This window comes from Manduca sexta, chromosome 9 (assembly GCF_014839805.1).
Source record: "Manduca sexta isolate Smith_Timp_Sample1 chromosome 9, JHU_Msex_v1.0, whole genome shotgun sequence".
NCBI lineage: Eukaryota > Metazoa > Arthropoda > Insecta > Lepidoptera > Sphingidae > Manduca > Manduca sexta.
In genome coordinates, this window is record NC_051123.1 from 9,610,630 (window position 1) to 9,631,989 (window position 21,360).

A 21,360-nucleotide genomic window follows, 5' to 3' on the forward strand; every position below is an offset into this window, starting at 1 on the left:
GCAGCTGGCACAGCAACCTGGAGCGCACGCTGTGGCTGCAGTACGTGAGCGGCGTGCTGCGCGCGGCGGCGGTGGCGGCGCGCGCGCTGGCGGGCGCGCGGCCCGTGCTGGTGCACTGCTCCGACGGCTGGGACCGCACGCCGCAGATCGTCGCCGCCGCGCAGCTCGTGCTCGACCCCTACTACCGCACGCTCGAGGTACTGCACGCCGTCCGCACCACACACCACACATATATCCAAACATTTGATACCACAACCTCGCTCGGAGGCTAACTGTAGATTGACAAATTCTTGTGCCAACATATTACATAAAAACTTACTGATGCAACGGCAATATTACAATATACATATGCGACTAGCCACAAATTATTTGTCGAAGTTCGGTCGTGATTGTTTATGCGATAAAAGAGCATGCGAAAGTTGAGTTCTGTAGGTTTTCTTGCTATTCTACACCGCCTTTAATGGGAAGAAAGTAATTTCCCAATATTAACATTGACTTCAACGTCATTCCCATGAACGTACCAAAACCATTTTAAACCTTAACCACTTAAGATTAAATTCTTTTTCCAGGGTTTTCGCATCCTAATCGAGCGTGAGTGGCTGGACTTCGGGCACAAGTTCGCGGATCGGTGCGGCCATCAGTTCGGCCCAGAGGACCCTAACGAACGGTCGCCCATATTCCTGCAGTGGCTCGACGTCGTGCACCAGATGATGGTGCAGTTCCCTTGCAGCTTCGAGTTCAATGATGCCTACTTGGTGAGATATCAAGCATTGGATTTTACTTTATTTATTTTATTGTTGGAAGGTTACGATATCAATACTAAGTAATATTGAATACATCGATATAATGATTAGAATAAATTATCGCTACAATATCGATATTAGAGTTTCAATATAAGTATTACTCAAGAGCATTTCGAGTATCAATACTGTGCATCTGCATATCGATTCTCCTAGTGACCGTCCTGAGCTGAGGTTCGTAGTCAGTTAGTGCGTTGCCCTCAGTATGGTCGCTTTATTTTCAAGGGTTGTGAGCCGCTATAGCGTTCACCCAAAAGTCAGGTGTGTTTGTATAAGCCGGCTCTTGCCAGGTTAACAGACGTACAGTCGATTATTCAGTATTACGAATATATTTTAAGTAGCTTGTCCCGTGGTTGCAGATAAAGTTGGCGACGCACGTGCACTCGTGCATGTTCGGCACGTTCCTGTGCAACACGGCGCGCGAGCGCGGCGAGGCGCGCGCGCCCGACGTCACGGCGCACGTGTGGCATCTGCTGCGCGCGCCCGCCTACAGGAACCACCTCTACTCGCCGCACCTGCTCGACCAGGTACCGCCGCACTCCAATCCGCTTGGCATTCAATTCGCTCGTTACTTTTGTGTGTAAATGTGTATAGTAAATACACGTGATGTGTGCAGGTGCTGTGGCCGGAGTGCAGCGTGCGCAGCATGCACGTGTGGAGCGTGTTCGGCGCGGAGCGGCAGGCGGCCGCGTCGCCGCCCGCGCCGCGCCCGCACGACGCGCGCGCGCCGCACCACGCGCTGCCGCCGCGACACCCGCTCGCTAACGGTACGCTCGCACTACTGCCGGCGCTCATAAATCATACTGCACTATTTTAAACCTTATACACAAACACTCACGCCACGCCCTTATCCGAGAAAAAATAAGAAAAGTTGCAACTAAGATAGTGGGTGCCTTTTTCTTTCATAATGTTTGTTCCATCCCATGGTGTTATAGAGGGTGCACATATCGCCTTATCGCACAAATTCCACACCTCGAACTGACTTTTCAGAAATACGCACTATGCTCGACCCTACATTCAAACCCTCAGAGCGTAGATCATACATCACACGCAATACAAATACGCCAGTAGAGCAGAATTATTCAAAATTCATTAATTTCTTTTTGGCGACACACTGGTTTTTCAGTCAGTACAAGTGATAAAAACTACAATATCGTTAATTTCTAAAAGTATATTAAAATCATTTGCAGGACTGATGACAAAGACGAGATCCTGTGATAACCTGCTGAACGAGGGAGAGAAAAGAACAACACAAAGGAGATGTAGTGATCCCAGCATCGCGCCGGATGTCATGTGAGTACCACTAGTTCATAAACCCATACATAATATACAGTACATGTTGCAACTTGAAACTCTGCCTTATATTGTACTCTTGAAATTCATCTCAAAACGTGTCAAATGTATGTCGAAACATGTCTGAAAAATCGATAATAATCGTTTCAATAATCGATAAAAAGATCAATTGATTTTTAAAAAATAACATCGAATTTTCCAATGAATTGAGTTGTAATTTGACACGTGTCAAAACAAAATACCCTTTTGTAATGGAGTATGAATGTGTTTACAGGAAGCTTTCGTTAGCCGGCGAGTGTCGAGCCGCGCTCACTGACAGTTGCGTCGACGAGCTCCCCGCACGACCCACGCACGATCAGGTTTGTGACACTTAGATGCAATCCTAAAACAGTATCATTACTATCGATTGTAACTGGTAGATATACAGCAAATAAGTAATTTACCATTTCATCTTGTGCACGTAAAACCATTTTTTTAATAAACTCGACACCATGTTTTAAATATAAATAATTCATATCAGCAAAAAACCATCTGAAGCAAGTATGTTATTCGAAGACATTATGATCTTTCAGGTACTTTATGTGTTATGAAATAAGCTATCATACCCAATTGATGCTAAAATTGATGCAATCGTAAAAAATAACCATTAAGTGATCCGTATTCAACGTGTTAACAGGTGATAAATAATAAATGAACATGCAATCTTGTCAGGTGGACGGTCTCCACCCGGACCACTTCGAGAACAGCGGCCGTCTGCCGCGCGACATCGCGAGCGGCTCCTCCTCGCTGGAGCGGGAGCTCGCCGGCCCCGCGGGGGACCGCGTCATCGAACACGGCGACGGACCGGTACGACACGTAACATAATATAGCTTCAAGCCTTCTCTTTTGAGGGGTCGGCAGAGGTGTAATGTTATTTTGTTTCCGATATATTTTATTTTTAAGACAGAACAAGAACATGCCCTTTTGTAGCGCCAAAGTTCGGTATTACAATTACCTAATTTTGATGAGGTATTGTCAACAATTTTTGTGGCGATTACGACCACGGGAAACATTTGCTTTGCAGACACATTCGTTTTTAACTTTGAATTTCCCCCATATCGAGAACTTAATGCGCCAATAAATGTTTGATACACATGTAAATTATCGATATTTTAATCGATTCCAGGTGGAGAACGGCGTTAACATGAACGGTGTGGTGGAGATGGCGGAGAGCGTGGTGCGGGTCACGACGTCTCCCGACGCCGACACGCCCGAAGAGCCGCCCGTGTTCGTCTGCGACACGTATACTGACGTCATGGGCATTGCTGACGTGAGTTACTCTCTATACAATATTTTAAAGTTATGTAACGCAGTTAGCTACAGGAATCAGACTTTATATTGGAATTAATAATATACCAAAAATAATTGAATAATCTTAATTGTTTGCTGGATAATTTGTTTTATCGATTTCGATCATTTTTTAACTCACTTATTTCGGGGATTGACAATATTGACAAAAAAAAAATTGACTACTAGTTAACACTACATAAATAATACTTCACAGGCTGCGAGAGAACCTGGTAGAACACGGAACATAAGCATAACATGGCGGTCGATATCCGAGTCTAGCAACCAATCCTCGACGGGATTCGACATTGAGACCCCGCAGAACCGGGAGCGGCCACCTTCCGCGCTCGACTCGCGACTCAACTCGCACGAGTCCTCGCCCATGGACAATCATAACTCCACAGAAGGGGATGTAGTCAACCACAACGTCATAGAGCTGACCAACCACAACAGGGAGAACGGCGTCACCAACGGCACGATTAATGGCATCGATGAAGTGTCTTCCAAGTTCTTGGAAGTCGACTTGAATGGTAAGTGATGTTGTTTATGGATACAAGTTATTACGGTAATAGCAATTATTTTTTTATCATGATAGTTTATGATAGTAACCAGATAAGTCTGGTGATCTTATTGCTATTTAGTGTTTTTCGTATATAAAAAGATTATTAGACATGATTAGAAGTTTTCTCATGACGTTTCGAAGACTTTGCAGCCTTCATGGTCACGGGGGGTCACTAAAATATAAAAAACCGCGATAGAATCCGAAAAGTAGTTTAATTTCAATGTCTAACATTCGCGTAAACATAAGAAATCATTATGATTAGAAGTTTAAGGTATTGTGTATATACTATAGGTGGTGCGTCGTCAAGCAGTGCAAGTTCGGAGAGCGAGGGTGAAGCAGCGGCTCCTCGTCGCGCCGGCGTGCGAGCCCGCGGCGCCAGCCAGCTCACCCTGTGCCCCGCCTCCCCGCGCCGCGCCTGCTGCCAGTGCGCGCGCTCCTCGCCGGCGCCGGGCGCCTGCGCGGCCGCGTGCACGGGCGGCGCAGGCACCGAGTGCTGGTGCGGCGCGTGTGCGCGCGGCGTGCGTTGCGTGTGCGGCGCGGCGTGTGCGGGCGCGTGCGCGGGCCTGGCGTGCGGCGCGCCCGCGGGGGAGGGGGGGGAGGCGGGTCCAGCTGATCCGCTCGACGGACTCCCGCCCGCGCTCGACCCATTGCAAGCGCGACTGCACCAGATTATACTATATCAGAGGGTAAATAACTCCAATTATTGTCATCAACAACAGCTAGAACGATTCAATAATCGCATTAATATCTATAACTAAATGCTCTTATATATATTGCCTATATGATATACCATTATAACACGTATTAATACTCGACTGTGTGGTTTGCAGAAAGTAGTAGAGGATCTGAATGAGCAACTGCGGTCGGCGCGGTCCGCGCTGCGGCTGTCGTCTCCGTCGCCGGGCGCGCGGCTGCTGGCCAGCCCGCCCGCCGCGCTGCACAGCGCCGCCGCCGACACCACGGCCGCCAACGAACAGGTACTCACACAATAACATATATTCTAAATACAATTTAAAATAATAAATAAATATTATAGAGAAAACATTTTATCCTTATATTTAAAAAAAAAGTCTCATTAAATGCGAATCGTAATAGTATCCGCGATAAGAAAGCTTTGTCTGTCGCGCAGGTTAGGACAAGAAATTGCGTACCCTCGTCTTCGTGTTCAAATCCAAGAAACATTTAATATCAAGCACGCACGTAAATCGGTAGTGTAGTCTGCTATACATATTTTCTAACCAGTTCACAGTATGATGGTGCTATACTATAAGATGTATGTTGTGTGACAGAAGAGCCGCAGCGGCAGTGCGAGTGCGGGCAGCAGCAGCGGCAGCGCGTCGGAGGTGGAGGTGGGCGAGGAGGCGCGCGGCGTGGTGTGGCTCCCCGACAGCGCCGCCTCGCGCTGCCAACACTGCCGGAACCACTTCTGGCTGGCCAGGCGGCGGCATCACTGCAGGTATAATACACATTTATGCAAATGTATGTCAAGTATTATAAGCGGCGATAGCCTAGTTGAGTGTAGAACGGACTGCCAAGACGAATGTCCGCAGGTTCAAATCCCAGAGGCACACACCTCTGCCTTTTCTAAAAAATCATGTGTGTATTCTTTGTGAATTTATCGTTCGCTTTAACGGTGAAGGAAAACATCGTGAGGAAACCTGCACATCTGAGAAGTTCTCTATAGGAATTTCGAAGGTGTGTGAGGTCTACCAATCCGCACTAGGCCACCGTGGTGGACTAAGGCCTAATCCCTCTCAGTAGTACAGGAGGCCCGTGCTCAGCAGTGGGCAAGTATATAATACAGGGCTGATATTATTATATGTCAAGTAGCAGTTGTAACTTGACGGTCGTTTCAATTTTCGTCTATAGTATGGTAGTAGTAGTATGGGGAGACCCCCATCCTCCTATTTGATTAATTTCGCGGGTTAAGAGTAAATAAGTTCTCCCTGAAACTTGTTGAGCTTAACCGCTCGGTGTCATATAATGCGTGCCACTGTCGATCCTGGCTTACAGGAGTAGCAGCGGTGTGTGTGTGGGCAGGATTGTCCCAAAAGTAATTTTAAAGAAGCTAGAGGATATTCAGGACTAATATTTTATCTGTTTATTTGGGTTAAAGCGTTAGTGCAACGTAATAGTGAAATTAATTTGTTGTTGTTCCCAGACGGTGCGGCGGCATATTCTGCGGCTCGTGCTCGGAGATGTGGTCGTGGGGCTCGTGCGGCGCCGTGCGCGTGTGCCGGCGGTGCCGCGCGCTGCGGTGACGAGCCGACGCGCCGCGCCCCTCCCCCGCCGCCGCCCCGCGCACCGCCGCCGCCGCCGCCCCCGCCTCGCAGCCCCGCGCCGTCCTCCTCGCGCTGCTCAAGCACGCCTTCAACTGAACCAACGCTGCTACACACCACCACTGCTATCGAACACTGTCGCACTCTCGCCAGTCTGCACAGTGTCGATAATAAGTGGATAAAGGCGCTATCAGATGGACTGCAAGAGTCGACTTCAACAACTGTGCAATTCTAACCAACTTTATATAATCGGGTATAAGGCGCAATGACACTTATATGCGATCCGATCCACCTGAAACTAACTTCATGCAAATGTAAAACACGAATAACTTAAAGCAATTTTTATGTCGACTAGAAGCGTCTAATTCATCTGATAGCCTTGAGCGCTGTATTAACCTAATAGACTTATGATTATAGAGGTACCTAGGCGCCTTAAACAGTGATTATTGTGAAGGACGTTCGAGGAGAACTTAGCGTTTCCATCCATTTGAGAAAGATATATTTTTGTGTTTCCGAATTTAATGAACAGGCACGTACTTGAACACTTAACATTTCAAACTTAACCTTAATTTATATTAATTAAGAGTTACGCTATTTAAAATAACGGATCATATAATTTCTGTATACAAAATCCGTGCCTGTGTGACGAAACAACGAAAATATTAGTAGTATCACAGCGATCGAATTAGTCAGGAATTGTCGAAATTGTAAACATAACAAAATGTAATGAAACGAAAAATTTCATCGATTTTCGTGTGTAACTTTGGTCTGCCGAGTGAAACATACGAATAGTAACAGTCGATAGGGAACCTTTAGCAGTTTCTCATCGGAACTAGTCATGCCGCTTCCGCGTGTAATATGCTAACCGTCGAACATTATTTATCCATTATGGGTTGAGTGAGTGATGTGTTTCACTAGTACCATGACATTGCTTCGTCGCGTCCACGTCGAACGTGTGAGTGTATCGTAACGTATAAAATTTTAAGACAGCGCTGGGAACGTGTGAGCGGAATGTTTGCCAACTCGTATGCAGCATTTTATCGATAATAGTATCGATTTTTGACGATTTCTATCGATAAGTTGATAATCGAGAGATGTGACAATTATGTCATATAGTTTGTGCGGCGAAAAATTATGTTTATGGTTAACAAATATATCTCTGTGCAAAAGTAATTAATACAAAAACTCCCTAAAAATCTTAGATATATTTGAAGAAGGATCTACCACAATATGACTAATTAAAATGTTGCTCTAATGTATAGTACGGGTCATGTTCCGCTCACACGGCGTCAGTATCGTAATATAAAGTTTTATACAGCATAATTAAGACATTGTGTAAAATGTATATAAGATCTAGTCTCGTGGTTTGTGGTATGGCGGAGAGGGGCCGGTAGCGGGCGTAGTTAGGAAATATCGTAGTGAATCATTTCTACGCGAAGGCTGAATTTTACTATAGAATATTTAATTTCTTACTTTTTCTATAAATACGTTAATTTCACAATTGTATTTTCGTTCAAAAGATGATTAGTTATTCAGTGAGATTGTAAAAACTGGCCTATTAGTGAATGCTGAATACAGACAACGCTGAGACTTTGTATAAAATTGTTTTCTTTTTTATTTTGTATTATAGTGTTTCATTTTTTGTTCTATTATTATTTTTTGTACAGTAAGGTTTTGTTTCACACTTGCGTCAGGTAGCAGATGGCGCTGAAATCAACCGATCGATGTAGAAAGAGACGGAAGATACATTTATAAACGCGCGAGAGAGAGAGACGTCCGTCGGTCGGTTTCAAAGCGTAGACTGTATTCGACAAGTTTCCAATAGCAATGTATGGATTACATTTTTGCTTTGTACGATGAAATGTTTGACTGAATGCTACATGTAAGCATGGCGTCTACGACTATCATTGAGCCGTATGTTCTAGACAACGTGCGATAAATTCTCTAACTAAATAACTTGTCCGGCTTTTGAGTCGGCATTTGTGTATTTTATTTGTGATATTGATGATAATTTTGTATAATGGTTAAGAGTTTAATAACATGTTGTTAGACGTTAAATTTGTCTGGTGATTATTTTAAATACCCTCGTGATGCGTATTTGTTAATTTTGCGATTTATTTTTTACGAGAAAATATATTATTGTACGCGGAGCGCCGCGGTCCGGCGCGATGTGTAATTCAAATGTAAATCGGTTAACTCGCTTCGTGTGATTTAATTATCGCGTAACACGAGCCTCTAATATAATATTCGTTAACAGTTTCAATTGCTAGCTACTTTTGATTATAAGTATAAATAACTGTATTAGTCCTATTAACTGATATAAAATATCATCTAAATTTAATTACTTATATTTTACAAATAATCCCAACGGGATAGAAACGTTATAATCAAATGTTTGGAGTTACTTAGAAAATGTTTTGGGATTATTGTAGAAAATAAACATTAAGTTATCGGTAACGTAATGTTGTGAATACTTTAATAAAATTTATAGCCATTAAATACTTTTGAAGTATGATGCTAGACTATCGAATTATTAAGAAAATATTTTTGATTTACCCTATACTTCCATATATGTAGTTTGGAGACATTTGATTTATTTATGTTCAATTGTTAAATATGTAGAGGTTCGTGTTACATCCGCTTGTGTGTAAAATATAATTTGTAATTTATTGATAACAGAGGGGGTTTGTTAATACTGCATATATTTTATATTGTAAAGGAGAGGCTCGAGCCGAGAGTCGCGAGTTCCACTGTCGATGAAAACCTTGTTTGTGACCAATGATATATTGACACGATGTGAAATAAAGCATATTATTTAGTTTTATGACACGCTAATGTTTTATTTATTTACCTCAAGTGGCAGGCACTCCACCCGGAGATACCTATAAATCATTTCCTCGACGACGACGTGCCCCACTGCTTTCAAAAATCGTTTAGTGTATGTAAGTAGCATACGTGCACATGCACACTATGATGCCGAGACTATTAACGTATATTCTATAGACACGAACGTCCATATAAACTATTTGTTCAAAATCTGAATTAAAATGGCAACTAAAACGTCACTTTTATAACTTATTTATTCACTTGAGCAACAAATAATTTTACCTTTTTGACTAATATTTTTTATACACATCCAGGTTTACATTCAAACTCGAGTTTTTATATTATGAACGCCACTCTGTAAATAACCACACGCTGTCAATTTTGAAATCACACTAAAGTCAAGTGTACGGTTTGCAGTACAGTTGAGTTGAACACAATTATGGAACTCCAAGTCTAGTACGTAGTACATATATTCTTGGCCGAGACTGAGGCGTGGATCAGTCCCCTTAAACCACGACACCTCGCGACACCCCCGCTCAAAAAGTGGTGATGGTCTTCGTGGATGAATGGATCTAGAAATTATCGATATCGCTGGAAACTGACGCCTCTTATATTCTTCTCACAAAGGGGCTGACATGTATTATATACGTTACGTGGTAGTCTTCCATATCAGATACCAAGGTTTGAGAACCGGCAATCATTTCATTTTGAAAGTTGACCACGTTTTCGCCTACCGTTTGAAGTGCTTTGTGTAAGCTAGATTAGGTAAGTAATAATAAGATAAGGAAATATAACGAAAAAATACGCAATATGTATTGGACTACTCTAGGCTCTGTTTGTGTATGTGAGTGAATGCGCGAGTCTGTATGTGGGGGAGGTCTACTGAGAGGTTATGTAGAATTTTATGTAGGTCCACAATTCATATGTTTTTAAGTTTGCAAGTTATTAAGGTTCTTCTACACTCCTCCATATAAACTTTTACTGTGCCAAATTACTTCCTTCTTCGTCCGCGTAATTTTCGGCAAAAGGGACATAGTCAGCTTCACGTATTAATAAATTCCATGTATTGTCGGTCTATTCAAAAAATAATAAACACAAATAGATTCTATTTTATGCCTATAAAAATCGCAAAGAGCTGCTGTCAGCCGCTTATCAGTTCATGTTCATTGGATTGTAGATAATTTGCACTGACTCAGTTTCTATGACGAGCAGGCAAATCATTTCCCTATTACATTTGTTTATACAACTGAATAACGAATCGAACATACCGCTCGCCTGATGGTTAGCAGTATGTCCGTTCGTATATAAAAGTAACACCATTCACCAATCACCATGCATGAATTCATCCTGAGATACACATCAACTCATTAAACCCAAACATCTATATCTGCTGTAAGTTGCTGAGTGATGCTGCAGCAACACCTAAGATTGTCATGTCTTAAAAATACCACTAAAGTAAAAGTATAGCAAATTTCAAGTCAATTGAACCTGTGCAAATAGAAAGAGCTGATCTTCAAACGTAGGTATGCTATAAATATTCCTAAATTACTTATAGGTAAGAACATTCTCGATCACATCAGATTTCCACCAAAAAAGGGCATCAAAACCTGTTAATTGGTTTAGGAGCTATACACACGGCACTTTATAGGCCACATTTTTTTTTTAAAGATGCACGTTAACCATTGAAGGTTCGATATGCCTTTAGAGTAATTGGCATTAGTAATTGTTCTGTGGCCATCCCTGCCCGACGCGATCGCCGTGAGCAACGAACAAACTACAACTAAATATATGATAAATCTACCGTTCCGTGGCCAATAATTAGTAACGTAAAATATTAATTAATTTTATACGTACAAAAACTATATTCGGGCTTGTCTCTTTTATTGCTATAATGGGAAGATGGAGAGGTTTTCGGTGATTTTTCGTGATAATAAATAATTCCACGAACTTTATAAATACATTTATTTGGCTCGATCTACTTACAATTCAAAATAATCTATATATTTACAATAGTAAATTATATCAAAAGCAACATACATGTCTAAATAGAATTCAACTAATAAATAATCCAACATAATTTAAACATTGATAGTGCATATTATAACACGGTGCTGGCTAATATTAAATCGCGCTAAAGATTTACGATCGATAAAGCTATCATTGCAAAATATATTTACACAAATAATCAATTAGAGAGACATACATTGTTCCATTTATGAACATGTACTAAAACTATAATTATTGATAAACACCACTATCATAGTAATACTTTTTATTTTGAAATTGGTTTACAATTGCAACATCTCTCCATTAGCTATTTCCAATATAAACATCGGAGCCAACATTTTCTACCATCAATAAAATAGACAATATAAAATTATTCACACTTTATAAATGGTTAAAAAAATATTCTATCGATCGTAAGTCGTCGCGCTCACAATAGGCTCAGTTTTGAACTCTGGGTCATCGTTTCGTTGATACACAAACTATTCGTGTGGCATACGTGTAACAGACTAGTATGTGATTACAATACTCGTTGACTAGAAGCCTAGGAATAACTAACAATAAATTATACGACCATTTCTAGGCACTAAAATCAAGTTGAAAATAAATTCGGAACATAAATTAATCCATTTTATATTTTGCACATAAAAAAACTAGACTATAGCCATTGTAAAAATCTTGTGATGAAATGTTAGATTTAGGTCAGGGGGCTCTTTTGTGTCTACGGGGGCAAATCCGTCTTTTTGCAATTACGGGCAATCTATTCGAAGGATAGCTTTTATAATCGAATAGGTAAATAAGTATTTTTTTACTCTCTTACCTAGACGGCTATTGAAGCTGTCCTTCGAACAGAACGCCTGTTATTGCAAAAAGAAGGATTCGCCTCTATAGAAGGAATAGGGCTCCTGATCTTAATTCAATATTTCATCACGAGATTTTTCTATTGCTGTAGTCAATTCATTTCAATTCCCTTATCTTGTACTGAATATTTTTTGCTTTTAACACTAAAGTACGGTGTATCATAAAATCACAATGTGGTTACACTATTTACAATACGTATATAGAAATACTGCAAAGCCGGTCGATTTGTTACTTATTAATGCATTTGATAAGAAATAGGTACAAATTTCTAAAATCAATTTGATGTTTATTTCGTTTAAATTTATTCAACCAATCTTACCAGTCTCGGTGACTAAATTTAAAGTACGTCTAATTTGTTACATTAAACACAAAATATCAACCTGAATTTGTGTTTAGGGGTTTATAAATCCACTTTATTGTTCATTTTTCGAGTTATCTTAGCAAGCAGCCTTGAAAACTCGATTCAAATCACGGTCAACAAGACCTCCGAAATGGTCGTTCTTAGGCCAAGAAAGTAGGAACATTAAACGAGTTGACTTCTCGTAAATAACACAATACTATGAATATGTAAATAATAATAGTACTATGTAAATAATACAATATAATACTATGTATATAAATACTAATTCCTACACAACTATAAATATATACACATCTTTTTAAACAAAATTAATATAAAAAACCTCTAATTGTTTGAATAAATATTATTATCGATATAGGACCGTTTTTAATTAACAATCCCAACCTTTTCGAACGATCGTCAAAACGGACCAATCAGAATAGTGTTTTTAGACTTACAAGTGATTTATTTTGATTGGTTTATTCTTGAGATCGGATCTACGATTAAGATCGATATCGTTTATTGAAAACGATCGATAATGGAATGATAATTTTGAAAATAATTTAATGGAATGCATTAAGAAAAATGAAGAGAGCATAACTTATTGTCTTGGATACACAGAATAAGACATGTAATACATATTTGAGCAATGAGTGATAGTTTTCGATATTAATACTGCATTTGTACTCATGTTTATCTTTTACATTGAAATTAGATATAAAATGTAAGTAAATAGGTAATAAAAAGGTGATTGCAAATACTGCTTTTTATGACTTCAAAATATTTAAATATGTAACAGCAAAAACAAAAACTAAAGAATGGTTCAAAATAAAAATAACTATGTAAAAATGTCTTCTTATTGTATCAATAATAAAAGGTAATAAAGTAAGCAATGGTATTTTGGTACATAAAATAATAATGTAAATTAATTCGTCAGTAGGCATTCTCACGAAGAGAAATAAAATAATAAATCAGCTAAAACAAAACAACGTTAACTAAAAATATTTGGTAGTCAATTTATAATAACCGAATAAATGTATATTTAATATACTTATTAATGTTACGAATCTAACTGGAGTTAGCAATAATAATTGCTACAACTTTAGTGATAGTTCAAACATCCTGATCTATACAATATAACAAACAACATACAAATTAACAAACTTATGTAATAGGATATTTGACTCCTTCTGTTTTAACTGTAATCAAATATTAACAGAAAAAGTGATTAAAATTCGCAAAAAAAATCAACAAGTTATAGGCCTTTGAATTTCGGTGCAAGGTGTAAATTACAGGAAACAAGAAAAGAGGCGCAATACGCGCACGTGACGTCATCGGTAATTACGACGCGTGCGAAAGAACGAGACGAAGCGACTACGCTCCTACTCCTGCACATTACAATATTTGACATATCGACACTTGAAAAGCAATCATATCTAAGCGACAATCATTAAACTTTTGTGTAGAACGATTTTTATTTACTTTATAAATATAATTCTACTGATATTAAAATTGTCTTAGAGATACAAAAGCGCAGAAAAATCTGACGATTCCAATATTTAATTGTCGATATATTTGTCGCTTAGATATTATTGTCTTTTAATCTTGTTGAATAAACAAAATCAGATGTAGGATAATGCCTACTGGAAATACCTATTGAAGCAAACCACTGACATTATTTGGCCTCATTAAAATATAAATTTACTAATAAATATATGTCAAAAATAAAGTGTTAAACGTAAGTAAGAACAACAAATAGGTAATTTTATTTGGTATGGCTGTATTTGAGATTCTTGGTTATGCTAAAATACTCATAAAAATTACTACAAAAAAAATAAAAGTCCTGGAAGCTACAAGATTTGTGTTATGCACCTTTAAATACCATTAACAAGTTGTCTTATTATAGATATTTTTATGGCAAAGCGTGAACAACTACACTTCTGGCGAAAACATACCAGTGAAGTATTAACAAAATATTCTCGAGACGTTAAATTCTACTTCAAAATCAACCACCAAACCCATCATAAGCTATTAATAGTTCCAACTCAGTCTCGCTCTTAAGTGCGAATCAGATGAAACGCTGTTAAGTTGCTATCAGCATCTTAAGATCGTCGAGCACAAGTACGCAAGTTGAGATGCTACGATTACCATCGTAATCGTTGCATTTTAACTGGCGTTATGTATTTGGGAGACGAGTTAAGTTTTATAGCGTCAACTCAGCTTACATCAAACGCTAACTGACATCTCAAGTTTTATTTAATGTTCATAATCTTAAATGTTTACTTGAGACCCTACTCAAAGTGTGAGTTTGTTTTCTATTATCCATATCGTTTTTACCCTCAAATCTGTCATCAAAACCTTTGTTCTCAGAACAATACTCAGAAACATGTTTTCACACAACATTTTAAAATTATCGCCACATTTGTTTCAAACACCTATGAAGAATTCTAGAAATTCCCTTTACTCCTATCAGTGATGTTGTGCCGTTTCCTGTAGTCCGATACTATGCGCAGTACCCGGTTTCGCACGTCGTCGAGCGCCACGTACATGTCCGATGTGAACGGGTCAAAGTCGTCGTACTTTTTTTTGCGGCGATAAATACCCTCCTTGTTCGCTATGGCGCAGTTCATGCTCTCCTAAATAGATACAAAACAATATAGATAATTTTATCCATAAAAAGGCGCGCCACTACTTTCAATAATCGCTTACAGTGTGCGTAAGCAGCATGAGTGTACGCTCACTACAATAGATAAATGTCGAGGCTGAGGCTACGATTAGTACCCTTACCCCACGACATCCCCGGTCAAAAAATGGTCATTTACAAGTCGTTAAAAAGCTAATTGCCTTAAGCGACATTCATTCTCGAAAAATTAGAGCTAGGATAAGACGAAGAATAAGAATAATAAGAAATAAAAAGACGCAGAATAAGACACAAATTCCAAATATGTATAATTTAATATAGCAAAAATATGTCGCTTAGTCAATTATTCTTTCAACCACGAATTGTAAAAAAAAAGCTGACCTCAGTAACAGTAACGTTGACAAACTCGAGTATATCCGCGAGCGTGGCCCTGGTGTCCTGCACGAGCAGCTCGTAGAACACTATGTGCACGGGGCCCGCGAACCGCGTCAGCCACAGCCGGTGCAGCGACTCCCACACCGGCAGCTGCGCCGACACGTAGTTAGCCCACTCTATAACAATGACACTAGCTACATGCTCACCAGGAAGTATTTACCTTGTAATTCCGTATATCAAGTCGTTTAAGAACGTGGTAAACGACATGTAGTACTTTTAACAAGGCATTTTTCTTTATAAATTCTTAATTATTTAAGGTATGGTTTCAAAATTGAGTTAGTAAAAATGCATTATATAATCATGAAACATGTTACAAATGTATCATATTTTAGAATTAATAAAAGAAACGAACAGTCAGGCATAACTTTACCATCCATCTTATAAATCGAAATGATTTTTACAGTGTCAATCAAATCCAGCAACAAATATTCCGTGGATGCTGTCACTGGACAATCGTCGGAACTATACTATGACAACCTCGATTACTACCGCCATTATTCAGAAACGTTAATTAGCTAAGGATAAAGTAATGCTATGATAAAGTCGTTTTTTCGTGCTTTCGTCGTTACAGTATGAGGCATAAGACAGAATGGGGCAATCTGATTGGTTAAAGAACTAAAACTATATTACAGTTGGCTGTCAGATAGACCAAACTGAACTTAGCCAAAGAAAACTTTGAGATTACCGACACTAAATTCGGGCGCACTGTGCGTCCTCATATTGCTTGTGAATACGTAAATGTACATTATCAAAAATGCTATATGTGAATTAAACATTGTTTTTTATACACAAAAAGTACTCATATTATCAGTAGTAGAGGAGACCTGTGCCCAATAATGCGACGAATTTTCCGCCCTCAACCCACCACTACAATTCCTGTAAGCCGGGATCAGCAGTGGCACGCATTTAATGACACCGAGCGGTGAAGCTCAGTGAGTCTCAGGAAACACTTATTTGACTTATCCCGCAACGAAATTAATCAAATGGAAAGATAGGGAGGAGTTTGAAATATTATTTGTCCACTTCCCTCCATAGCAAAGCGGGAGACAAAATAATGAACTAAAGAGGCCTTTCCTTTCAAAAATGCGACAGACATAATGCGGGGCTGGGCTGGAGTTATCATAAATAAAGTACATATTACCAACGGCCGACACCCCAAATTATTCCCTGTCGCTCCACCGTATTCATTACGTTGTCGATACAAAATGTGTTAGGTCGCCGAACGAGCCGTAATAGCATCAGCATGGCTCCAAATATAATTAAACCCGCCGCCCGCCGGATATTATATTAGTTCGAGACTCGTCGGAAGCGAATCGAGAACTTCAAGATACCGATCGATTTACAATCAGGCACTTTCATTTTTGCAGAAATAAATAATATTCTGTTATGTTTATTGATTTAGAAAATGTTTCTTATAGGTCTAAGTCTAAGTAATGCGCAAATAATATTATTATTATGTTAGGTATTATATATTGCAGCTTTACGGACTATGTGAAAGAAATTGTCTCTTCTTGCACCTATGATTCCTGTCTAAACACAATGCTAAGGCACTTTTACCGGCATTGTCAGGTTAACCTTTCCTAAAAAAATTGCCGCAAGATAATTGCTCTAATGGCGGTTAAACATATTTTCAACAGTGGTAGATTCGCATTTCACATAGTCGCTACTTTTGAACCAACCATTATAGGTGTTACAAATTGTACCTATGTCTATATGTATCGGATGGTCTCTTGTTTCAGAAACGTAAAGTTGCCTGTACTGCCCCGATTATTAACTTGCTTGCGTAACTCGCTCTAAACTTGTTGTAAGGTATATGTTTAGAGGCGATAAACGCTAACCGCTATACGTATCGTTTCCCTCGCTCATATTTATTATAATAATAATAATAATAATAATATCAGCCCTGTATTATATACTTGCCCACTGCTGAGCACGGGCCTCCTCTACTACTGAGAAGGATTAGGCCTTAGTCCACCACGCTGGCCTAGTGCGGATTGGTAGACTTCACACACCTTCGAAATTCCTATACAGAACTACTCAGATGTGCAGGTTTCCTCACGATGTTTTCTTTCACCGTTAAAGCGAACGATAAATTCACAAAGAATACACACATGATTTTAGAAAAGTCAGAGGTGTGTGCCCTTGGGATTTGAACCTGCGGACATTCGTCTTGGCAGTCCGTTCCACACCCAACTAGGCTATCGCCGCATTATTAGCATTCACTAAATGCTATGCGTTGCGATACAGCGGACCGTATGTGCGCTGGACTTCACATGCCTTCACTAATGGAATGTGGGAAGACAGAGGAATGACAGGGAGTGGGTACTGACAGTTAATTGCATACTCTCGCTACGTGAGGCCTTGAGGTGCACGTGTTTGAGATCAAACGAAATATAAACAATGATGCTATTTCTAAACGATAACAAACTATAAATTTAGTACATCAAAAACATCACAACATATTTCGATTTTACGTTATAATAACAAATTATATAAGAATTGTTTTTATTAAATGTGCCATGAATAAATTAGTGCTGTGAATTTTCATTAAAGAAAATGTTATGTTTTGGGTATTTTAGACCATAAAAGTTATCTTTAAATATTACTGCAAAAATTTATGTTAAATCCATTGCAGTATTATGAAAGAAATTACAATTTTGAAATATCCCCCGTCATTATTAACCACATAAAGTCCACTGCTGAGCATAGTCCTCCCCTAAAGATTTCCAGACGGACCTGTCGAAAGCGGCCTGCATCCAACGGGTGCCTGCAACCTTTATCAAATCGTCTGTCCTGAGGTGGACGCCCAACGTCGCGCTTGCCGCAATACGACTTAAATAATATACCGCAATATATAATATGCGACAATGTGTACCTACCTGATTTTTTATGCTCTTGTGATTTTCTTTTAAACGCCGACTTGGGTGCTGTCCCTATATGACCCTTGTGGAGGCGGTTGAAATCTGCCTGCAATTAGTGAGACGTCATTAGGCGACCACGGCGGCTTTGTTTTTTTATAACTTATCGCACAGCCCTTTTAAAAACAGAAATTGTAGCAATTAGTTTAAAATGTTGTTTAGGTACTTGAATGCTGGTGTAAAGTATTTTTTTTATTTACTTTCAGAACAACGCTTTAACAAAGCTATTCCTTTAAGAAAGCCACGTCGATGGAAGTTTAGGCATTCGATAATGTTTAAGTAATCAATACCATTGCAAGCACCCTTGGCTCACAAATTAAGATATTAATACTCCCTTAGCAAAAGCATATAGGTAGGGAACTATTATACTTTTTTTTTCGATAATTTCTGGGCCTATAAAGACTAGACTTGTATACGAAATAAATATTGGGTTTCTTCAAGTATTAAAGCTACATCAATCACGTTAAGCTGCTAACAAATATATATATTTTTTCGTATTGCAGGCGTAAATATAAAAGAAAAATGTCGTTAACGAGACCGCACCTTAAGATTCTCGCAAACACATAAAACCAATAGACAGTTATCAAATAAAACATAAAGTTTCAATCATAAATTGACTGATACAGATTCGAAAACATTAGTTATCTTTTATATTTTCGTTAATAAAAAAAGAACTAAAATGGTATTACCTTATGTCACACATTACAGTACATATTATATCAATTGAGATATATTTATGTTTCTCAGTTAATGCAATAGTGGGCGCATGGCCTAAATACACGCGGCCTTCATATGCAATTTGCATAACGTTAACAATGGCCATGAATTTAGTTTAGGACGCGACATTGTGATAAAACAAATAGCCGGCTTGTTTCACCACAATAAAGCTTATCGTTTGACTGATAAAAATAAATTACCATTTGCTTATTAAACGGTTAAACAAAAAATAAGACAAACTTACATAAAATAGATATAAAAACTATGTAAATACAAGTGTCGAAATATTTGAACACCTGTATGTTACTTTCTTTGAAAGACAAGGTGTGAAATATAAAATAATAATTACCAAAACATAAAAGATGCATGATACACTAAAACGGATCCATTCCTTGGCATGAAGATGATTGTATTAGGTGTGTAAAGCTCAACAAATTGTTAAACATGTGTACAAACACCATCGCAAACTGAAAACAAAAGCAACATAAAAAAGCTTGTAATAAAAATGTACAGCTTTGTGAAGTATTTACAAATGTGTAAACATATGAAAATATAATATGCTGCTAAAAACTATTTATATATGGCATTGCTATAGTCCATGGGCAGCAGATGATGCTTACCATCAGGGGAACCACTTGCTTGTTTGCCTACTAAGGAAATAAAAAATATTTTACATTCTTGTAATTGTGTTTTTAATATTATCAGAAGTGTGTATTTTATATGAAATGAAGTGTGTTTTAAGATTCAAATTACTAGTTCATTTCTGAAACTATTTATCTGGGTACTTACACTGTATAATTAAGTTATAATTTTTATTTTATTATAAAGTATTATGAAATTAATTTATAGTGAGTATAGTAAAATGTATATTAATATAGATTCCCAGAATATTTGTTTTCAGACATATAAAAAGTATAACATTATAAAATACAGGCACTACAGAAACCTGCAAGTTCACTAATTTTTACATATTCATTTATTAATCAATTGTATAGTTGCAATTAATATTGACATGAAACAAAAAAAAATCAAATTATTTATTAAACAAAACAAAGCATAATATAAGTTTAAAGCTCTTACCAATATAGCATCTCTTGGATTCCTTATTAGTAATATGGCAGATTTGAATTTATCTGGCTCAAGTGGTGGTGCTTCATGGGTTTTCACAACCAGCACGGAACCGTCAGTTACGTTCTCTGCCGGGAAACCATGCACTCGAAGACCATAGTCCATGTATATGGAACCTGTTACTATACCTTACAAACAAATTAATTAAACCTCTTTGATAACTTCAGCAAAGGAAAGTTTCCATACGTCCACAGTTATGCTCAAAAATAAAAAAAAAAACATTAATTAAATATTTATTTACCTGTGGCTTGTTGCAGCAAGTATCGTAACCACGTATTGCCACTGCCAGGGTAAGACACCAGAGCCACCACGTTAGGTGAAGGAGGAGACCGCCACTTCAACTCCTTGCACCAGTTCACACTCGGTACTTGGCGAAAACCGAAATGATTCATGTAACTATTACCGTAATAAGCACTTTTCGCGCCGTGCAAAGGGCTCAGCATAAATAAAATTATAGAAAAATACAGCATCACAACTGCCGCGGCGAGCACTATTATTGACCTTCGAGACATGTTTCATTTGATAAATTTAATATATTGACGTGATATTTATTCTTCAATTCATAATTTTTATTGGAGCGATGTACAACACCACTCTTGAATAAACACCACTACACAGTGTAAGTGTTGCTAGATTCGATTGTGATTTGTGATAATCCAAGTCTTCTTAAAATTACACAAGACCTGTGAACCAATTTTTATAAAACATGAGAATAACATATTTAAGAATTTATGAATGAAAAATAAGAGATAAATATTTTAAAACAAGGAAAATTCAGTTGCTTTCCTGGAAAGTCACAAAAATTCTTCAAGACTACATCTTACCTACATCACTGGAAGTAAACTTAACTTAAAATGTATTAAATGAAACTCCAAAACCTATACGAATTTTGTTTTTAATTCCCACAAATCTGTGAAATTGTGAATAAAATATATTACTTTTTATAAACTATCAAGTATTTCCAGAATCTTGTACAGAAAATGGTATAGTGGGCAACACTAGTTCATTTTTCTTTATTTTATAGATGCAATGGTCTTGAATCATTATGCCAATAGTGAATACAAACAAAAAATGTGTTTATTTATTTATAATTGTATATTTTGAAGATTAGGTTCATTTCAAAAATATCTTCTGTTGTTTCATCCTAAAATTGCCCACTAATGAATATTAATACATTATTTTCATATTATACAGTTTTCATAATTATTTCTGTTCATGTTATTATTTTTC

At 38.2% G+C, this 21,360-nt stretch overlaps 2 protein-coding genes across 5 annotated transcripts in view; one reads left to right on the top strand and one right to left on the bottom strand.

The window, feature by feature from the left end:
• LOC115449517 (myotubularin-related protein 3) overlaps window positions 1-9,089 on the top strand; it is a 110,403-nt gene extending 101,314 nt beyond the window's left edge. For 3 of the 4 annotated variants that reach the window (XM_037436623.1, XM_037436621.1, XM_037436622.1), the window contains 13 exons: window positions 5-197; window positions 570-755; window positions 1,160-1,327; window positions 1,417-1,567; window positions 1,991-2,093; window positions 2,368-2,452; window positions 2,805-2,939; window positions 3,259-3,402; window positions 3,637-3,949; window positions 4,273-4,667; window positions 4,812-4,958; window positions 5,271-5,437; window positions 6,143-9,089. In XM_037436623.1, coding sequence (XP_037292520.1) covers window positions 5-197; window positions 570-755; window positions 1,160-1,327; window positions 1,417-1,567; window positions 1,991-2,093; window positions 2,368-2,452; window positions 2,805-2,939; window positions 3,259-3,402; window positions 3,637-3,949; window positions 4,273-4,667; window positions 4,812-4,958; window positions 5,271-5,437; window positions 6,143-6,242 — 2,287 coding nt within the window. In that variant the 3' untranslated portion in view covers window positions 6,243-9,089. Of the gene's footprint in view, window positions 1-4; window positions 198-569; window positions 756-1,159; window positions 1,328-1,416; window positions 1,568-1,990; window positions 2,094-2,367; window positions 2,453-2,804; window positions 2,940-3,258; window positions 3,403-3,636; window positions 3,950-4,272; window positions 4,668-4,811; window positions 4,959-5,110; window positions 5,190-5,270; window positions 5,438-6,142 lie in introns of those variants that run through there. The other variant, XM_037436625.1, reaches the window with a different exon arrangement.
• Window positions 9,090-11,031: 1,942 nt separating this feature from the next.
• Window positions 11,032-21,293, bottom strand: LOC115449520 (WSCD family member AAEL009094). The gene is made up of 5 exons (XM_030177365.2): window positions 20,372-21,293; window positions 20,083-20,258; window positions 18,247-18,334; window positions 15,314-15,483; window positions 11,032-14,927 (listed from the first exon to the last, which is right to left on the bottom strand). Exons 1-5 carry the CDS (start codon window positions 20,640-20,642, stop codon window positions 14,739-14,741), a joined length of 894 nt encoding a protein of 297 aa, XP_030033225.1. The 5' UTR covers window positions 20,643-21,293; the 3' UTR covers window positions 11,032-14,738.
• Between the last annotated feature and the right edge of the window lie 67 nt (window positions 21,294-21,360).